General features: G+C 38.9%; 1 protein-coding gene across 6 annotated transcripts in view; it reads left to right on the top strand.

Moving 5' to 3' along the window:
- Positions 1 to 347: 347 nt before the first annotated feature.
- The window catches only part of eya4 (EYA transcriptional coactivator and phosphatase 4), a 48,868-nt gene continuing 29,596 nt past the window's right edge, over positions 348 to 19,619 (top strand). For 3 of the 6 annotated variants that reach the window (XR_532460.3, XM_081602095.1, XM_008397953.3), the window contains exons 1-2: positions 348 to 741; positions 5,118 to 5,178. Coding sequence is in view for 5 of the 6 variants with exons in the window: in XM_081602095.1 (XP_081458221.1) it covers positions 5,146 to 5,178 (33 nt within the window). In the remaining variant the exon portion in view is untranslated. The remainder of the gene's footprint in view (positions 742 to 5,117; positions 5,179 to 19,619) is intronic. The other 3 variants (XM_008397954.3, XM_008397952.3, XM_081602094.1) reach the window with 2 other exon arrangements.

Genomic DNA, 19,619 nt, shown 5'->3' with positions numbered 1-19,619 from the left:
TAAATCTTCTCACATCATTTTGCATTGGGGAAAAAAACGCATATTTTAATAACTATACGATTAATATTCTAACTTTTAAATTATTTTCCAAATATTTGATCTCAAAACCTACTCAAAAACTACTAAAGTCACTGATCTATGGAGAATTAGAGACACTGGTCAGTGGGGGCATTTTGTTTTTCCTCAGTTGGGATATTTAAAACTGTGAGCACGTCATTTGGACCAAACTATTAATAAGAAGTCATCTTACTGCCCACCCGCCCCTTAGTCCCCCCCCCCCCTCCCCCTCCCGCTGACTGAACCCCATTACTCGTTTGGACACTTGCCCCAACACTGTCCGCATGGCAGCTGGGCGCATGCGCAGCTCAGCGGCGGTCCTAAATATCCAATATCCTCTGAACCCGCCTGGTGCTCAAACTTGGACGCCGACTGAAAATAATGTTGTTTCCCCGCGGAAGCGAAGTTTCCTGCCACCGAAACAGAAGTCCGGAACTTGAGTCAGGGTTTGTCGGTGTGTTCAGTGTGATCTGAAATACTTTCTTTTTCTTTTTCTTTTTTTTCCTGATTTAGTGTAGGACTCTTAATGGCCAGCATTGGCTGAGTGTTTTTTATCCAGTCAGTGACAGCCTGCAAACAGCAGGGAGAGCTGTGCGGCGAGAGCAACGCATTTGTTATGAGCGCTTCCGAGCTGTGAGGGGATAATCTGGGAGCCCATTTCGTGCTGGAACACTTTCAACACAGGTATGTTTGTTTACTGATGTTCAATGTATTATTATTATTATTATTATTATTATTATTATTATTATTATTATTATTATTATTATTATTATCTACATTTGACATTTTTCAAACTCAAAATGTAATATTCGCGTTTTTTAATTTCTATTGTTATTTATAAATTTGAACTATGTTCATGCGGGTAAACTAACACCTTCTGTTTAGGACAACTAATAACGCTGCATCATACGTTTGGGAAATAAACATGCATGTCTCCTTGTTTCTCATCAATCGAAACTTCTTCCACACGTTGAGTTTTTTTTTTTTATCTAAATCGATATGTCACAGTTTTTGATGTAAGAGCAAATTACGTGTGAAGTCATTCAAAGTTAAAAGATCGTTTTTATTTGACGTACTTGGGGTAAACTATCCAGAATATAAAGTCGCATTGAGCTTTTATTTGACGACTGACAGGAGGAGTTCTGCTCAGTGCGTGTTTCTTCATCTTTTTTTTTTTTTTTTTTTTTTTTCCCAATCAGAGGATCTGGAGACACTTCACTCCTCTCCTCCCGCAGATCTCGGTCCGCATCCCCGTGGCCCTTTTTGCCCCCTTCCTCCACTCCATCTCTCTTTCATCCCACGTGGAGTTTGTGTTTATATTTGATATGTAGGAAATGGGAATCTTATACCACCACAGTCCCGGCTCTCGGGGCTTGAATGGCCCCTGGCTATTAGCCTGCCCCTAACAACATGACGAGTTAGGTACACGCCGACGCAAAATCTGATAGGGGCCCTATTGCGCCGTAATCCGTGTGTGCAGGTTAGATTTCACATAGAGGACTTACACTCAACCAAGGCGGGTTAAAACCCCAAAACAGCACTGATGGCATTTGGTGCCTATAGAATAATAAGAATAGTAATACAAAAATAATTGGCACATCGGTAATAATATATGTTTTTATTTCTTTGTATTATTATTATTATTATTACTACTACTATTATTATTATTATTATCATTAGAATAAACTTTGCATTTCAGTTTTTAGGTTTGCGGTTTTGGTATTGACGCGAGTTGAAATGGAATGTCGTAAAAAAATAAATAATTAGCAGTGTTTTGTAAGTATAAGTTCTTAAAATAATTCTAATTGTAAAACAAATGAATCAACGTAAGCAAATGTTTTGTGTGTGTTTTACATTTAAAGATGAAGATTTGATCCTTCAGATTGGAGCGCATCCTCTATGTTTTTTTTATGTCTCCTAATTTACAAAATGAAAGCAGGTTGTTTTCATTTCAATACATAAAACATGGATACGATTTGAGTTCAGAAGCTTTTACCTATACGAGTATAATTACATTTATTAGGTCACACGCCATATTATTATAAAACACAAGAGGATCCAGGATGTCGTTTCTTTTCGTCCTCAATCGGCCAACATCTAATCAAGAGAGCTGTAGTTTTTTTCCCCCTTTGTGTAAGGTCGTCACTTTTTTTATATAAATACATCTCTTTATACCATTATCTCACATCTAAATAAATAAGTAAAATTGCTGCAGAATCCATCATATCCGACGGAGAAAATGTCTTCAATTAAGTGGGCAGTGAAATGCTTGGAAAAGGTGTTCATCGTTATTGATAGGCGCAAGTCGAAATGAATACGTAGCGGGCCGGTCAGCCTGCAGCTGCCTTCATGTGGTTTGTTCAACATCATCCTCTCTTCGGCTCTCAGAGCGTGAAATTACCGCAGCCTGGCCGCGTGCTGCACTTTCTAACCCCTCACCCCTCCTCCGTCTCATGTGTGGCTCTTATATGTCGCTGTCAATAGCCATAGGAAGGAATATAATTCTCTCTACTGGGAGGTTGAAGGAAATAGCGAGTTTATTGATCCCCTTGCTTAGTGTCTGGTGACTGCTGGGTAGCAGAGCCGGTCCAAAATTGTGTAGGGCCCCATGCGGAATTTGATTTAAGGCCCCCCCATTCCAGTTAATCCAGCTAATGTTTTTTTTTTTTGTTTTTTGTTTTTTTTTACATATTTACATAACAGACCTAAATTTCATAGTTGGCTCCTAGAATACCCAAGGCATAAGTAAACATTGGAACCAAATAAAACTATAGTTTTAATCTCATTTAACAACTTTGCTTGTGTTCGAGCTCAAAAATCATTTCATGGACACAATTTTTATTAAATCATTGAGTAATATTTAATATTTTTCACATACGTGACATTGCTACTTCATGTTCTTGGAGTAGTTTAAATAAATGATCAGATATCCAAACATTTTACTCCTATGCACTTTTGTCTTCACAAATTCTTAAAACGGTTAACAACATATTGACCTGACCACAAATTTCTAGTATTTACTCATATCTTATGGAACTTTTTAGAGATCAAAGATGTTAATTCATTTTCTCCCTGTGTAAAATATGCATATTTTTAAATAAATCATAAAGCAAAACCGATTATTGTACTGTGAATTTAATTTATAAAATGGTTCACTAGGTAACTGTACAAGTTTTGTTCAAAATATATTGAAATAAAAGGACTTAAAAGGGGAGTCAGAAGTTCAGTGGTGGTTGACGGAGTTAGCTGGATCTGATTGCAAGTCAACAATTTAATCAACTTACTCACAGAATGTCTTTTTCTTGACCCTGAAGTTATTCAGGGTAAATATAAATATAATATAAATCACAGTACAGATAAGGCTGTTTCTCTGATTTAATCAGATGGTCTGGACATGACTGACTCTGGACAGTCATGTCCAATTCAATGTCTAATTCAATCACATGAGTTTGAAAACATTTCACTGTTGTATAAAATGAATCTGAGGGGATATTTAAAAGTCAGACATCTATTTTGCAGGAGTCATTTGTTATATAAAATATTTCATCATTTGAAAATGGAAAAATAAAAAATTTTGTAAAAAAAAGCAACTAATGAAACCACAGCCAGGACACATTTTATAAGTGTATTTTCCAACTCACTGGACATGTTTTAAAACAAGAAGGATGTTTGGAAGGAGTGAAAATCCAGAAAGAAAAGAGAGCTGATTGTGTCCTCCAGAAAGGTGAGATAGAGTGAGAAAGAGAGAGAATGAAACAGAGAGAGAGGAGAGAGACAGGAGGGAGGAGGCGGGTTGGAGGGTGGTGGAGACTCCGGCACAAATCAATTCACCTGAGAGACGCATTATTGTCTTCGGTTTCTGGCCTGGAGGAGCTGAGCGCTATGAAAAATTAAAAGGATGCCAGTTAGTTTAAAGGATCGAGCCAGTGGATAGACACACAAACCGCCTGCGCGACCCTAATTTAATGCTACTCACTGTCAATAACTCATATTTTAAACCAGGTTTTTATTAAGTTAACATTTCAGCTGTTGCTCTTTTGAAGTCTACGTGCTATCCTTATCTGCCTCTTTGTAATAATGCAATACATATGTACATTTAAACAGATATTAGCTTTTCCAAATATCTATAAACAGAAAAACAATTTTTTAAACATCAATGTATTTCCTTGGGATTTTGATTTTATTGACTAAAACGAAAACTTAACCTGCAAACGGTTTACAGGCACTCCCTGCTGTGTTACTGGGAACTACAGGCCTAATAACAGGGAAGGACTCTCTTTGTTTGCATGTGAGCGTTCGTTCGTCTTTGCGGCCAGAGCGCTTTTGTTCAGTTGTCCAACTTTCCCAACACCCTTTGCACAGTAAACAAGAGACAAACCATTCTGTTCTCGTCTTCCCGGGATGTTGGCATTGTTGTCCATTGTTTTCAGCTGCCCTTTTGTTGCGGCATCCCTTTCTGCACCTCAGCAGCAACAGAGCGACGAGGAATAGAACGCGACGGTCGCAGCATCGCCTCTCACCTTAAGTTGTAGACAATTCCCTGGCGTCCAAACTCTCCTCCTCCTTCGCTCCCTCCCTTCATCAACCTGTCTCCTGTCTAGAATTAACGGGGTCACTCACTGTCTTCGTGTGCCATGGCCAGCCACTGTGTCTGTGGTCCAGGGCCAGCCATGCAGCCGTATCATTTACGCTTCTCCGTTTTCATTGTTGATATTTACTTCTGCAATTATCGCTCCACTTCACCCTCGGCCAAAGATGATATGCTGAAGTTAACACGGGTGCTTCCCTCCTTCAGTCTCCTGTTGCTCAAACATGCAAACCCAAACACACACAAACGTAAGATCCAACTGACAGAACCACATAGACGTCAAAAATGTATGTGTATATGTACATATATGTACGTACAAGGAAAAGGCAACCAATGTCCCCAGAAGGACAGCATGTATCTTTTCCTATTAATTTCTATTAATTTGGGAATTAATAAATAAATAAATGAAATACCTTTATTGCTTTATATTGCTGAAAACATTTAATTTGTCTTGTGTCTGTTGCTTTTCAAGTGAGTGGCAGATCGTAGCCAGAGAAGCCATGGAGGCCTCGCAAGACCTCAGCGAACAGATGGTGAGTCAGAGGCTACTGTATGCATGCAGGTCTGTGAGTGAGAGAGTGAGAGAGTACACCTTGTGTCAGCCACACAGCTGTGGGGTATGGTGCATTAGATGGATAGTGTGTGTGTGTGTGTGTGTGTGAGAGAGTCCACTCGTGTGTGTCTCTCTGTGTGTGTGTGCGCTAACTCGCGAACAGATGTGATGCAAGTCCAGTAGCCATATGGTGGCGGTCACAATTTTCTTGAGCTGGAGTGAAGTTCGCTGTACACATTGACTCAAAACTTTCCGTGCAAAGTAAGTCTTTTACGTATGTTTGAATTTCAACAACGCTGTTAATAAGCTCGCTTTAGCATTAATTGAAAACAATGACAGAAACACTAAAAAAAAAACGCTGAAAATACATAATTAGCATAATCAAGGATTTGGTTTAATTCAGTCACACTATTGCGAGTTAATTGAGCAAAAAAAAAAACATTCAGAAACAACAAAAAACAAAGGTGTTCTATTCTGTTTATGACAAAAGTTTTATCATGAGTTTAAAGAAAGAGAAATTAAAGCTAAGAATAACTTAATTTGATGAGGACATATTCATCCTATCAGAACCGCCTTTGATCCACCACAATTGAACAGGAACTTACAACGTCTGGTGTATTTCCTCATAAAAATCTTTATTTCTGCTCCTCTTGGTGCCAAGGCTTAGGGAGGCTCTTCACTTTGGATTTGGAACTGTGTGATGCCTTAGGAGAGATTTTATTACGTTGTTTAGTTCATCCAAATCCTGAAAGAAAAACAAAATGAAAACATTTGCAGGAAATTTGCACAAAATTTATGCAAAATTCGAAAAATAGCTGACAACTGAGTCACAAGCTTATCAGGTTTCTTGTTGATCTGGTTGGCCTTTAAGTTTTGCTCAGCGTTCAGCGGTTGGAGCTTTGAGGGAAGTAGCTGTCACAAGGTTCTGATCGACCAATCAGATGCAGATTTGGAACACAGGCGATGCATCACCCAGGACAAGCAATAATATAAAAGCGAATTGCACGCTTACATCTGCACATAAACATCCTGCATGAGTTCAGGTGTAAAACAGCACTATTCATTTGTAAGATGTGGGTCCTGAACCAACAGGGCCAAACTGAAAATCTCTGACACAGGCAAAATGTATATACTAATTCTGGTAGATGAGGGAATCCTCAAGCTGTTTTCATATCCAAAGTTTCAAATGTGTAATCATTGTGTTTACAGGTCTAATTTCAGAGTTAACTAAGTTGACTAATCATGACATAATTGCAATCTTTTTAAATCCTTTTTCTGAAGTGCTAACTTATCAAAATAGCATTTTTCACATAAGAGAGGGTGTCCTCAATTGCCAGTGTCCCTTAGGCTTTAGATCTGTCCCTGTGCCAATACAGTGGATTCATATTGCTTAATTACTTCCTCAGCATGTCATCAAGTTCTTCAGGGCCTAGTAATGACCAATTCATCTGACGCAGGTCTTACCCTAAGCCATGTAGGATAATGACCCCTGAGGAGTAACTTTGGACACCTGTGAGAACTTACTGACAGGCTGTCGAAATTAGTTTCTGAGCACTTCCCTTGTAACATAGCGCAGATAAAAACATTCATACTTATAGATTCCTGATTCGGTGAGGATATTCTGAAAGTAGTTGGTGAAAAGCAGCAAAAGTATGTAAAAAACAAGGTTGTTTTTTTTTTGTCTGCTACCTTGTCCTAAATGACAGCAAAAATGCTCCTGTGGAAATAAAAGAAGTAAGAGAGATGTTAAGGAAACACAAGGAGACACCTAGATGCACTTGGACTGACGCTTAGAGTCGACGCAGCGTCCCAGTTCTGCTTGTTTAAAGATCAGGCCGTATTGTTGGGAAAATGATTTTGGCGACGTGCGAAGGCCACTCACATTTCAAAGTCGTTAGTCAGCCACCAGAACAGGTGTAATTTCATCTTCTTCTCCTCCTCCTCCATCAAGCCTCCCTCTCTCTCTCTTTCTCTTTTTCTCTCTCTCTACGATCTGCCAGCCTCGACAGTAATAATGCTGCGAAGTGGGACAGAGCACATGAAGTATGTTGTTTTTTCCCCTTTTTTTGTATGTGTGTGTGTGTGTGTGTCTCATCAGACTTACTTTGGGTTGGGTTACGGGCAAACCCCAGTGGAGCATATGTCCGTCACGCATACAGTACATGCACACGACGAAAGCAAGCAAGAAAGAAAAAAAAGAAAAGACAGAAGAAGACAGTCTATCTTGACTCACTGGTATTCAGATATAAAATATTGATGTCTATATTCCCCCCATTTACTTCACCTGCTTTAAATAGGACTGTGATATCATTTATAATGTGAATTTGAGCTGCAGCTCAAAGACATTGATTAATTGTTCAGGTTGGAAATTGGATCGCAGAGCAAGGGCAGCGATTTTAATCACCCACAGCCACAGAGGCTTATAGAAATTTTATTTCTTGCCCATTTTAAGACTGTCTGCATGCTGCAGAGAAAGATTTCAGTTTTGGTTTCATTCATGTAGGAACATAGAAGGGGATCCATTTACTGGAAGTTTTAAACTGCCAAATAAAATGTTGTGATTTCAGAAATTGTAATATAATTTCTTATATTTTGAATTCCAAAATATTATAAGCAGGTATTTGGGAATCAGAAATTTCACTTTTCAAAATGGGAAAAACAAAATAATATTTAACTGGCAGATGTGTGTTGATCTTCATATGTCTGAAAGGAAATTGAACTGATCCTGTCAGACTTAAAGCCTGGAAATCTGAGTCAGGTAAAAAAATGACTTTCTTTATTTTTGTGCTTCTCCAATAAAGTAGTTATTTATTTAATTATTTAGTGCCAAAAGCCACCACAAAATCCAGCTGCAAAGCAAATTAATTGTATTTCTATTGTTTTTTTAAGTCATTGCTGATTTGAGTGGGTTATGTGTGTGTGACATAAAATAAAAATGAACAATTCTGGTGGCCCAAAGTGCGGTTATACACTTTCAGCTCAGGGAATACATTACATTTCTGGAAGTCCTGTACTAGTTTTTGTCTTGTCATTGAGGTACCTGGAACTCCTTGATTTTCAATGTAAAAAACTTTCTGTCTTTCTATCCTCCTTATATTTCTGAGCACAACAGCAGTGGATGGCCATTGGCAGGTTTCTTGAAGTCACGGTTTGAGCGTTTTTGTTTGCTTCACTCACTCTGGAAGACATTTCACACTTAATGTGTGATGGTATGTATCTTTTTTTTCCCGTGACTTTCCATTTAGCTTCTGGGATGCTGCTTTAATGTAGCCAAAAACAGAATTACTTCTTTGAGTTGAATTTGTCGGAGGACGGCAGAGTACCCGGAGAGAACCAATTCATGTACAGGGAGAACATGCAGAGGCTATGCAGAAAGACCCCAATAAAATATCTTACAACACTTATAATAATAATAATAATAATAATAATAATAGTTGATAAATAATACAATAAAATAAAAACACTACTGTCTTTTTATATCTGCTTGAAAATTCAAACTGAAAGTGGCTTGTTCTTTCCCCGCTCTGCTTCATTGAAATAGGCGTGTCTACGTTGAATAAAAAAACACTAAGGACCTCACAGACACAGTTTCGGGGGAGTTGTCCGCTGACACCCGATAGTCCCGCTCCTCCTTTTCTAGCCTTTAAAGTACCCCGTCCATCGCTTCCCCCGCCACGCCCTTTTCCCACCACGACCACAGCACGTCATCTGGGTTATGGTCAGGCGTCCTCTCTGGCCGCCTGCCCGCCTGCCCGCCCCGGGTCTGCCTGCTGTCTGGGGTCCTCAGGGAAGAACTACAAGAGCTCAGGGGGTGGGAGGCGCATTTAGGCGTTTAGCCCTTTAATGCTACTTTTAGCTTGTTTAAGTGTCTCTCTCCACCTGTTGCCACATGTTTGCTCTGCTTTGGAGAAAATATGTTATTAAGGAAGGATGCTCTAAGAAATGATAGCTAAATACTTATTAGTTTTATTAAATTCAGTTTTGTTTTTTAATTACAAGTCAATTCTTTCACGTCAATAAGGAAAAACAAACGTTTTACACAAACCTTTTCTGGTTTTTCTGAATGTATTTTTCATTCAAAGTGGCAGAGGGGAGGACATTTGCTGACTCCTGCAAACCTTTCTGGGTTGAAATCTATGGCAAGCTCTGGAAAAAGTGAGTGTGAGAGATGGAGGTGGAAGAAATGCTGAAGAAAAGATGAAATAGGCTCTTGTAGCTGCTTTTTCTTCCTCTGGTGCTCTGGGAGAGGCGCAATGGCAGCTGTCCTATTCTGTGTATTAGTATGTGAGACTAAGTAAGAGGAGGAAAAGGGGTCAGGTTGCACCCCTCTTTCACCTCTACAACCCCATACAGACGCACTGACACAAATGTACATGCAGCAGCAGCAGTTCAGCATGAACATGGCCAAACCCGATAGCTAAGATCGCCCTGGCATGTCATCTTAAAATCTGCCCGGCAACAAGGCATGCAGACAGATCCCAGAAGTGCGGAGTGTAACAGCTACTTCATGGCATCCTGCTAGTAGGTTGGCATCCAGGCTGTGGCACCGTAGTCCACTTCAGTTTCAGTTCAGTGTCAGTGATTCCTTTAAGATTAATGTTCAGCTGACAGCTGAATGCTGCTGTGAGAGTCTACTCCTGAAACGGAGCAAGAAGTGTTCATTCTATGTGTTTGGCAAAGACACAGAAATTTGTAAGCAGGCTATTATTTATTTTTTGCTAAAAGCCAATATAAAAAATGTCATAAAAACATTTAAATAGTTATTTTGTTTTGAAAATATAGCACAAACAAAGCAGGACGTTATTGGAACTTGTTTTTATTTTGTTACCATTGCAAGAGAAGAAAGCTATTTAATAAAGGGTAGATAATTTTTACTAAGCAAATAAACGACAAGCTGCAACAATGCAGTTATTACACTTAGTTTGTCAAAGGGAACAATTAAATCACTTAAAACTGAAGATGAGCTAATTTGCATCTAGCTTCCAAACATGAAAACAAGCAGTTTTGTTTATAGCAAGACTGAATTAAACCCTGTAAGATCCAACGTATTAACATTTTTAAAAGCTTAAATTGTCTATGATTCCTTATAAAAGATGGAGTCTCCAACAGTTTCTTTTGATGCTATTTGGAGGGAGTTGACAGGAGTTTAATTTTATAACTTGCTTGCTCGTAGACCAGTGCTGGAGTTTACTCTACATTAACAATATGTTGATTTCTGTTACATGTGTGATCACTTACTAGAGATAGCGTGGAACTGGCTTTACCCTGAAGTCCTTCCTCTTTGATACTATAACTTGATCTCTTCAAATTAAATGATCACCGTTGTCCTTTTTGAAAATGGAGAAACAAAGCTCCTGATTTAGGATGAATCTGAAATTTGATGCACCGTCCTCAGGCAAGTGAACTTTATAGGAATGCTTCACAGCCTGGTACTGTAGCCTGGGACCACACTGTATATGTTTATATATATGTATATTATATGCAAAATGTCAAAAAACTCTGCCTTTGCTGAATGTCAGAAACTCGCTGATTGACGCAATCAATCCTACTTTAGATCAAATGCCTTCTTTTGAAGGAAAGAAAGGGAGCTTAGTCTAAACTAGAGCATCTGTCTTTCACCTAAACCTGTTCAGTTCACGTAATTGATCATATGAGAGCTGAGTTTGCATTCTGGCAAGCCAGGGAAAGACAGCTAAGTGTGAGGTCAGCAGGTCACAGACAGACCTGTGAGCCAGTCACGCTGTCACAGAGTAAAAGCCCCAAAACAGACTGGAGAATCCATCTAGGAACCCGGAGCAGAGGCAGCGTGGGTTTCTAAAGGAACACACCAGACAGGAAACCGCATGATAAGTGTGTTTGAGCGTCTGCTGTGTGAGAGAGCGCGTGTGTGTGTAGGTGTTTCTTTCTCTGTTTTGCACATACACTTTCTTTGGTGTGGGATGACTGAGGTCATCTGAGTGAAGAGAGCACTGCGCGGTGGCCAGTCGTGTTTAATGGAGCGTCAGTCAGGACGATGTATTTCTTGCCAGGATTCCTCATTTATTGATTACACAAAGAGTTTTTAAGAAAAACGCATTATCGCCAGATGTTGCTTTTTTTTTTTTTCTTTTTTTTTTCTGTGTGGAGTCAGCGATTTAACATCTTAAACTCTGTCCTAAACTGACTCTTTAGACTTTTAACTCTTTCTGTGGAAGTGAAAAGAAAAAGTCACCCGTGTAAAAGCACATTAAACAACATTGTCTCGATTAAAACCTTTGGGGGAAAATAGTTCACGATCTCCCGCTGAACGCTCATCTGCTTTTATTGTAAAAAAAAAAAAAGTGCATTTCCTCGTTTTGCTGGAAAGGAAATGAAATTCCAACAGTTGTGCTTTGCTTATGGAGGAACCTGCATGCCCTGCCTGCCGCGAGAACTTCCTCTCCTGCTCTACTGGGAGATTAAATTTCTCTCAGAGCAGTCCAGCACCAGAGAGGTAGCAGAGAGGGCGTCGGTGCCAGATGGGACGTGACCCGGGTCTCTGTTTTAGTTTAAATTTTTTGCTGGAAGTAATGTTTATTTCCCTTGTTTCCCCACATATTTTCGTCCTTTTGTGAACAGAATATCTATTGTTTCTTGTTTCGCTGCTTTTCATCGTCGCCATTGTGGTCGTGTCACATCGGTAATTCATTAAAAAAAAAAGTCTGAATTAATATGAACTTTTCCTCTTTGATCCTGCTCCTTTAAACAAAACAGGGTAACCAATATAAATTCACATTAATTTATTTCGGCGCAGATTTTATTGTCATTGTTAGATGATATTGATGGACCCGAATACGAGTTGTGAGGGCACGCAGTCAAAGCTGTCTTTCATTTTGGTTTGATGAAGTGATAAGGAAAAGGGTTCAATAGGCTGTAAAGTTGACAAAGAAAAGGTCGTTAATGCTTTTAAGCCATAATACAGTTTTAGTTTTGCTTTTTGGCTTTTTAAATGGAAGAAGTATCATGTTCAGGTCAGTACACAAGGTACTTCCCTTTTATCAGAGTTCAATCTTTTACAAAAGCACAAGGAACTCTCTGGCTGGAGGGCAGGCGGCAGCTTGAAACTGTAGACACATTTTATCAAGAACGTTTTTCTGATTTGGACTTCTTAACTGGATTGTTAAAGTTAATATCCAAAGGTTTCAATTTGGATATTAACACACATCTGAATAAAGCGGAATTTTGTATGAAAACTTAATATAATTAACCCTTTCCTGACATCACGTTCTATCAAACTGGCATTACTACAATGTGGTTCCCATCTCTTCTAAACAAAAGCACTTCCTGTTCCATTTCCTGAGTAGTACAACAATAAAATGTGTTAGCCTACGTTTCTCTACATTACAAATGTACATTTTTTTTCTTTAAATATGATTCTCTGCTATAGTTAGGCCCAGATGTATTCACGCCATGGGCAGATTTAGATTGAGGATTTAACATCTCTTAAATCTGATGAAACAATGTAAATGTAGTGTCAATTTTGAAATGAAAAAGATTTAATTTTCATTTCAGTTGAATTGGCACTTCATTTTTTTATCGCAACAATCAATTAAACCCTTAGAATAATTGCTGACCATCTCTCTGACTGTTTCCAAAGATATTTTGACAATTTATTGTTGTTGATAAGCACCAAGTATTTGAAGTGGGAGGTCCTCCTTGCCATCACCCAAATTGTCAGTTTCCTCCACAGATTCTCTATTAGATTCAAGTCAGGACTTTGACTAGGCCATTCTAAAACATTAACATTGCCTCCAGTCAGAAGAGACGTGTTGGAACAATGAAGATTATTTTAAACTTAAACATGCTTATTTCTTATATGCTACAGTGTTTTTGTTGTTGTTGTTGTTTTGTTATTTTACTGTTTGTCCAGTAAACAAACAGTAAAAATCAAACATGATTCTGTGATGGATCATGTTTGGACAAGATCCATCACAGAAGTTTTTTTTCGCTACGATGTGTCCCTGCTTCCTTTTGTCTGTCTGTCCCAACCTTTCTTTACCCACCAGTCTCCCTGCCACTTTGTCTCTCGCTGGGTCTCTCCGGCTGGAGTGATGATTCAGGCCCCATTGTGAGTTCGGCAATCCGATACAGTGCCAGCCCAAGAGCGAGGGCGGGGAGGTGGCGTTAGGGGAGCAGGGGAGGGAATGAGAAACAAGAGGGATTATGGGTGTTCCGATGGCCATATCCATGATGTCTGGAGCCCCGGGTGCTTTGGCACTCTACCTGCCCTCTGGTTTACCTGTTGCTCTCATTCTGTGTTTTTAGCTTTATATCTCTCTCTCTCTCTCAAGGTCCAAAACACTCGTGAGCTCTTCACTGTCCCATTTCGGAGCCCTCTTTTCCCCTCAGTCCGCCTTTCCTGTGCACAAACATATCAGATTGTGGGTGATTTCATTAGGAAGACGATATGAAGTCTTTCTAAGTGCGGTATGCCAGAACAGCTTGCGACTTCTGAGACATTTAACTCTGCTTCCCTCTCTGTGGCACAGAGGGCAGCAGTAACTTCTAATAAAGGGCTGCATATTAAATCAAAGACCAGATGGTGTGTGTGTGTGTGTGAGGCCATGCCATTCTTTCGGCCGAATGTTTCCCCTTGGATCTTTTCTGAAGGATATCTACCTTATGTCGTACCTCTCACGCACACCCAATGTGATGTCACAAGCAGCATTATTTAACAGGCATCTGGGAGCCCATTCATCATTTAATTAAAAGCGTCTGAAAGGAATCTGAGGCCTAATGAGATTAGTTTTAATAATTGATGCTGCTGCTGCCGCAGACGGGCCTTTACACGCACAGGCCCTCAAACACACACTTCGATCTATGGCTATTACAGTGACAGCCCCGTGAGTTTGCACATTTTTTGTTTTCTTACCTGTTCATGATACACATGTTGTGATACACATTATAATCATTTACGTCATACTGGTAAGATTAGATGGAGTGAAAAGAGCCGGCAGAATTATTTTATTTTTTTGACACCGATGGTGTTTTGTTTTGTCAGTTTCTATATGTCAGACTTTTGTATTATTATTATTATTATTTATTGTTCATTTGTTTAGTCCATAACTGTGCATACAGCACACCCCACAAGTTGCTTTGCTTTAATTGGTTCTGAGCAGAAAGTCCTGACTTAAGGCAGACAAGCATTCAGAGCAGTTTTAGTTTTCACTCTTTGTTGCTGATAAGAAATGCACACAGTGTTACGGATGTGCATTCATGTTTAGAGAGTTTCCCTCCCAGTTAGATACATTTTGTTGTGATTAATTTTTCTCCATTGAAGATTGTCTTAGTAGATTGGTGTTTTGTTTTTTTAAGTGCAGGGTTGGATATCTTGTCAGCGTCAGTGAAATAATGGGTTTTGTTCTTCTCAGAAAAGAGTTTAGAAAATAGCTTTGTAATAGATTTGATGTATTTTTTTCTACATAGTATGGTTCATTGAGTGAAATATGATTCTTTGTTGGAGGAAATAGGAAAACAAAAGGTAGATTATACTCCATTAAACCACGGGCATTTTTCTCTGGACACCATTTACCCTGAACCCTTAAACTCTTCAGGTCAGGAGTATACTAACCTGGGCAAATAGCTGAACAGCTCAATTCAATCACCAATGTTGAGGAGAAACTGCTAGTCTGACAATGAAACAGAAAGTTGGCTAACTTCTGATTTTTTCACCCTGATTTCAATCTAACATTTGAAGAAACTTCCAAATTAGGAACAAATGTAACCATGAATGTTTTTTTTTTTTTTTTTAATTGATCCAATCCCAGCAGTGCCTCACCGTATTCACTCTATTGCATAAAGTCTTTCCTAACTATGTGCAAAAAAAAGCATCTTTAGCACATTATTAAATAATTTCAAACATTTAGTTGAAATTAGAGCTCTACGTGACACATAAACTGTGTTACTGATCCACATTCCTGAGAGGTTTATGGTTGATTGTTAAAATACACTGACATAAATGGCTTAAACCCTAAAGCGTTATTTTAAGCTTATTTGCTCCAGTTTTAACTGGAGCGATTAAGCATACTGCCTGGAATCAGAAATGGGTAGCAGCATGGCACCACTAAAACTCCACCCTGAGGTTTAGGGTAATACCAAATTATTACCTCGCTACCAGAGCCATTTACTGGGGTAAATATTTATCCAGGTGAAGGTTTCTCATCCTGGAAGATGCAGTGGAAACAGGGAACCCCAGAAAACCACGCCAGTTCCTGGAAAAGGCTCTTGTAGTGGAAACATGCCTCACGTCTATGTCAGTGTCCGACATAAATATTGTACTTACATGCATTTTATATTGAGCTGATTAAAGTAATGGCCAATATGAGTGCATATGTGTCTGCATGGTCAGCCTTGGGCCGGGTTAGGTTTCTCCCAGTTGTTTTTTTAATTACCCTCATCAGATTAACTGCGCTGGGGCAGTCGAGGCCAAACGCACAATTAACAGTGCAGAACCAGTGCTCTCCCCCTAACACACACACACGCACACACACACACAGATCCATCAGTGGCTTTTCATTTGTCTCCATCAAGTAAAGCTGCATTAAATTGTCTCTGTGATCCCCTCACTCCCTGAGACAATGAGGAGCCAGATTGAGCAGCAGGTATGAGGACCACCAGTGAGCAGCATGGGGAGTAGCCCATTGTCCCCTAATTTACTTCTCCCTAAAATGTAAATTTACTAGCATTTTGCTTTCAAATAAATCAGTATTAGAGACTATTTTACAAATTTGTATATATATATATATATATATATATATATATATATATATATATATATATATATGAACAAATTGAAGAAACACTCAAGATTTAATTTGCAATATAGGGGGGAATGGCTTAAGCTATTCACCTTTAGGGAACCCTTTTATCATGCAGAAAAAGCTTGCTAACCTTGATTAAAACCCTTATTTCAGTCATTTCTGCATCACTTATAGATTGACATATTAAAGAAATTACTAAAAGACAAACACGATAAATAGTAGGCATGACCAAGTGCTTTATCTTCTTACCTCAATATCTGGAACAACATTCTGTAACATCCCACCTAAAGTAGATATTTGTACCTTAGGGGGGAAAATATAATTTGTTTTATTAATTAATTTATTATTTATTTATTTTTAAATAAATAAATACATTTTATTTATTTATTTTTCTCAAAACTGCATCAGAAAACTGATGCAGTTTTCTGATGCATCAGTTTTCTGATGCAGAAAACGGTTCAGTTTTCTGCATCAGAAGTAGGACTGCCACCACCACAAACTCACTGGTCCTTTTGTTAAAGTTGCAAAACTGGAATCAGCAGGTCAAGTTGAAAATCTGTATGAACTGTTGAAACATTGATGTGTCATTTTTCAAAGCTTTGTCCATTATTTAAGGTTCTATCATGTAATATCTGTTTGATAAATTGCATAAAGTGACTTTAGCTTTGGATATCTCTTTTCAAGTTTGACTAAAATAGCGTCAAAGCTGGTAGTTTCAATAATTAAATGATTAATTCTAGGCTAGATATGAATGAATTTGACATTCAGCCATCACACGAAGAACACAAAAACCCAGCGTAATTTTTTTATTTTTTTTCAACTTGGTCATAAGCTTTCAAAGTTTTATTTAAGGGACATAAAGTGAACATGGCTTATATCCTGTTTCGCTCAACATTTAGTTAAAAAATGGTGTAAATGTACATAAGCAAAGAGGGGCACCACTTGCCAGAAAGGAACAGAAACAGAGCAACTTATACCTATTTCACCTGAACCCCCCCCCCTCTCCTCCCCCTCTTCTCCACAGACTCACCTTGTTCTTCCCTTTCACTCCCTGACTTCTTTTTTTTTCTTTTATAGCTTCCTACTACACCTGAAAAGAGAGCATTTTTGGAGGTATAAAGAGACGGATAGATTTACACCTCCCAGGGTGGAGGAACTGGAGGCAGGGTGTAGGAGGAATGGAGGTGGGGGGAGGGGTTCAAGGGAGGAGGCTCGGCACAATGTATTTTACATGAAAGGAAGGGGATAAAGTTACCACGCTGATAACCACTCATACAAATGGGGACAGCAGAAAGCTTTGAGCAGGGGACAGGCAGATGAGTGAGTGTGTGTGTGTGTGTGCGTGCGTGCATGTGTGCGTGTGCATGTGTGTGTGGCCTTGTATTTGATACATTGCCAGGACTATTTTCCTAACACATACTGCTTTGTGGGGACCGACTTTGCCATATGGGTTCCCAAAGCCTGGGCCCCATTTAAAAAGAGCTGGGTTTTGGGGGGTTATGAGTTGGGTTTAGGACTAAGGTGTGTTTGATTTTAGGTTATGTTTAGAGTTAGGGGGGTACCTTTAATGATTAGGTTTTAAGGTAAGGATTAACTAAACAAATGAATGAAAAATAAATATAAGACAGTGGGAAGTCCTTGCAATAATTGGAAGATACACTGTGTATGTGTGGGATACACACATACACGCAATAAATAACTCATACGTCCAATTGCAGAAATTATAGACTTTACAAATAAAACCTGGCAAGTTAATTTTGGTATGACTGGATTTCATCATCTTCAAATATTTCCATCCCAGCATCCTTTTCTTTTTGTCATTAAAATTAATGTTATAGTGTTGCAGTTATCCCGATGTCTTAACATCAACAGGTATCCTGTCCTGACCGGAGGTTCTGTAGCTGTCGTAATAAGCAGCTCTAACTAAGTGTTATCTAACTAAAGAAAACTATTATGTTTTTTTGAGAACACTTCCACCAAAATGCTAATACTTTTATTTTATGATTTGCTTGTTGTGTCTCTGGTTATCACTAAGCTCATGTCATTTTCACCCTGAAAGGCTAGGCTAATGCTAGCATGTTTTCTCTCTTTTTTGATATGTTTTACAAGATGTAAATATGAATATATGTTGTGATTTAACAAAATTACCACATGGCTCACTAGAGGTGCAATGGACACATTCACAGATGGTACATTGATAGGCATGGGGAGTTGAGTTCAGTTGAAGGGAATACCAATCATTTGAAAATATCCTACATGTGACCCCGACGCAACTGCATTAAGGCATTCCTAGTAGTAGGATTTTGTATCTTTGTATCACGCTTGACAAGTCAAAGTGTGCAAACCAAATCAAATATTAGATTGTGAGAAAAAGAAGCCCAATACGATCAATGTATCTGGAGTAAGCAGAGTCACGCCCTGTCGTTAACTACAAAGCATCCAAACGATTTTGAAACAGAAGGAAACCAGTTCTAAAACAAAATCCATGGCTTTACAGCTTTTCTGTTTATTTAGTATTCGTATGAGACTGTTGTATCTGAGCGAATTGGAAAATATATTTAGGGTTATGTAGGACCGCTGTTGTTCCACTCGAAAGACAAAGTCAAAGCCAGGACACCTCACTCTTGTCAAATGTTTTTACAGCACTTCTAAAATCAACAGAAAGCAAAGCTGATTTATGGTATTTAGCTGCAGCAGAACACTGCTCTTTGCAAATCTTCAGCTCAACGCTCTGATTATCTCATCTACTCCTCTCTGGAGTTTTGTTTAGTCTTTTTTCTTTCTTTTCGTCTCTGTTTTAATTTGGCCTGTATATTTCATCAGGCATGTTTGGGGACACCTCCTCTCCTCCCTTCTCCACTTGCTGTGAAAATATTTCACCAGGGATGTTTTTGGACGACCCCCCTCCCCTCCAAATGAGGTCTTGCCTGGCTAATAATAAAGTGCTTGAGTTGTCAAGCACTTCGGCAGCACCCTAATCTGTTCTGACAGCTAGTCCTCTACATACGTTCTCAAACGTCCAGTGCTCACACACACACACACACACACGCACACGCGCGCACACACACACACACACACACACACGCTCGAATATCCACCAATAACACACACTCTGCAGACTTTTGCTAAAATGTGTACACTCCTTCCACAAGCAGTCTATCAATCACAGGGCTTTTTTGAATGTTGGGGATAAATGTTGGTGACCAATCTATAGATGGCTGGTTCCCAGTTAAAGACAGTGGCTCCGTTCCAAGTTGGTCTTCAGGCTTGTGTACATTTCATACCCTTACCTTGTTCAAATATGGTAACACTAATGCTAGTGTGCTTGTTCTTAAAGTGTCAGTTGGCACATAATATCAATCAGTATCTGTTTATAAAATTAGTGAGACTTTTTTTTTTGCTATGTGCCATGCCGGTCCAGTTTGTCTCTTCTCACCAATGTCTTTGCAAAAAACTGAATTCAAAGACATGACAAAGGAAATTCCATTGTCAGATTTCTGTAACTTTGAAAGCTCATTATCTTGATTCAACCAGCTCACACCTCATTTATCATCTTTTTCATTTGTTAGTATTTTTTTTTTATTTCTTCCAAAGCAGACAGGGTCACATAACACCTGCAAATAAATCACAGAACATGAAAGCT

This window comes from Poecilia reticulata, chromosome 21 (genome assembly GCF_904066995.2).
Source record: "Poecilia reticulata chromosome 21, P_reticulata-male-v2, whole genome shotgun sequence".
In the NCBI taxonomy this organism is placed as follows: Eukaryota; Metazoa; Chordata; class Actinopteri; order Cyprinodontiformes; family Poeciliidae; genus Poecilia; species Poecilia reticulata.
The sequence above is the reverse complement of the archived record's forward strand: the minus strand, read 5'-3'. Positions and strand labels throughout refer to the sequence as shown.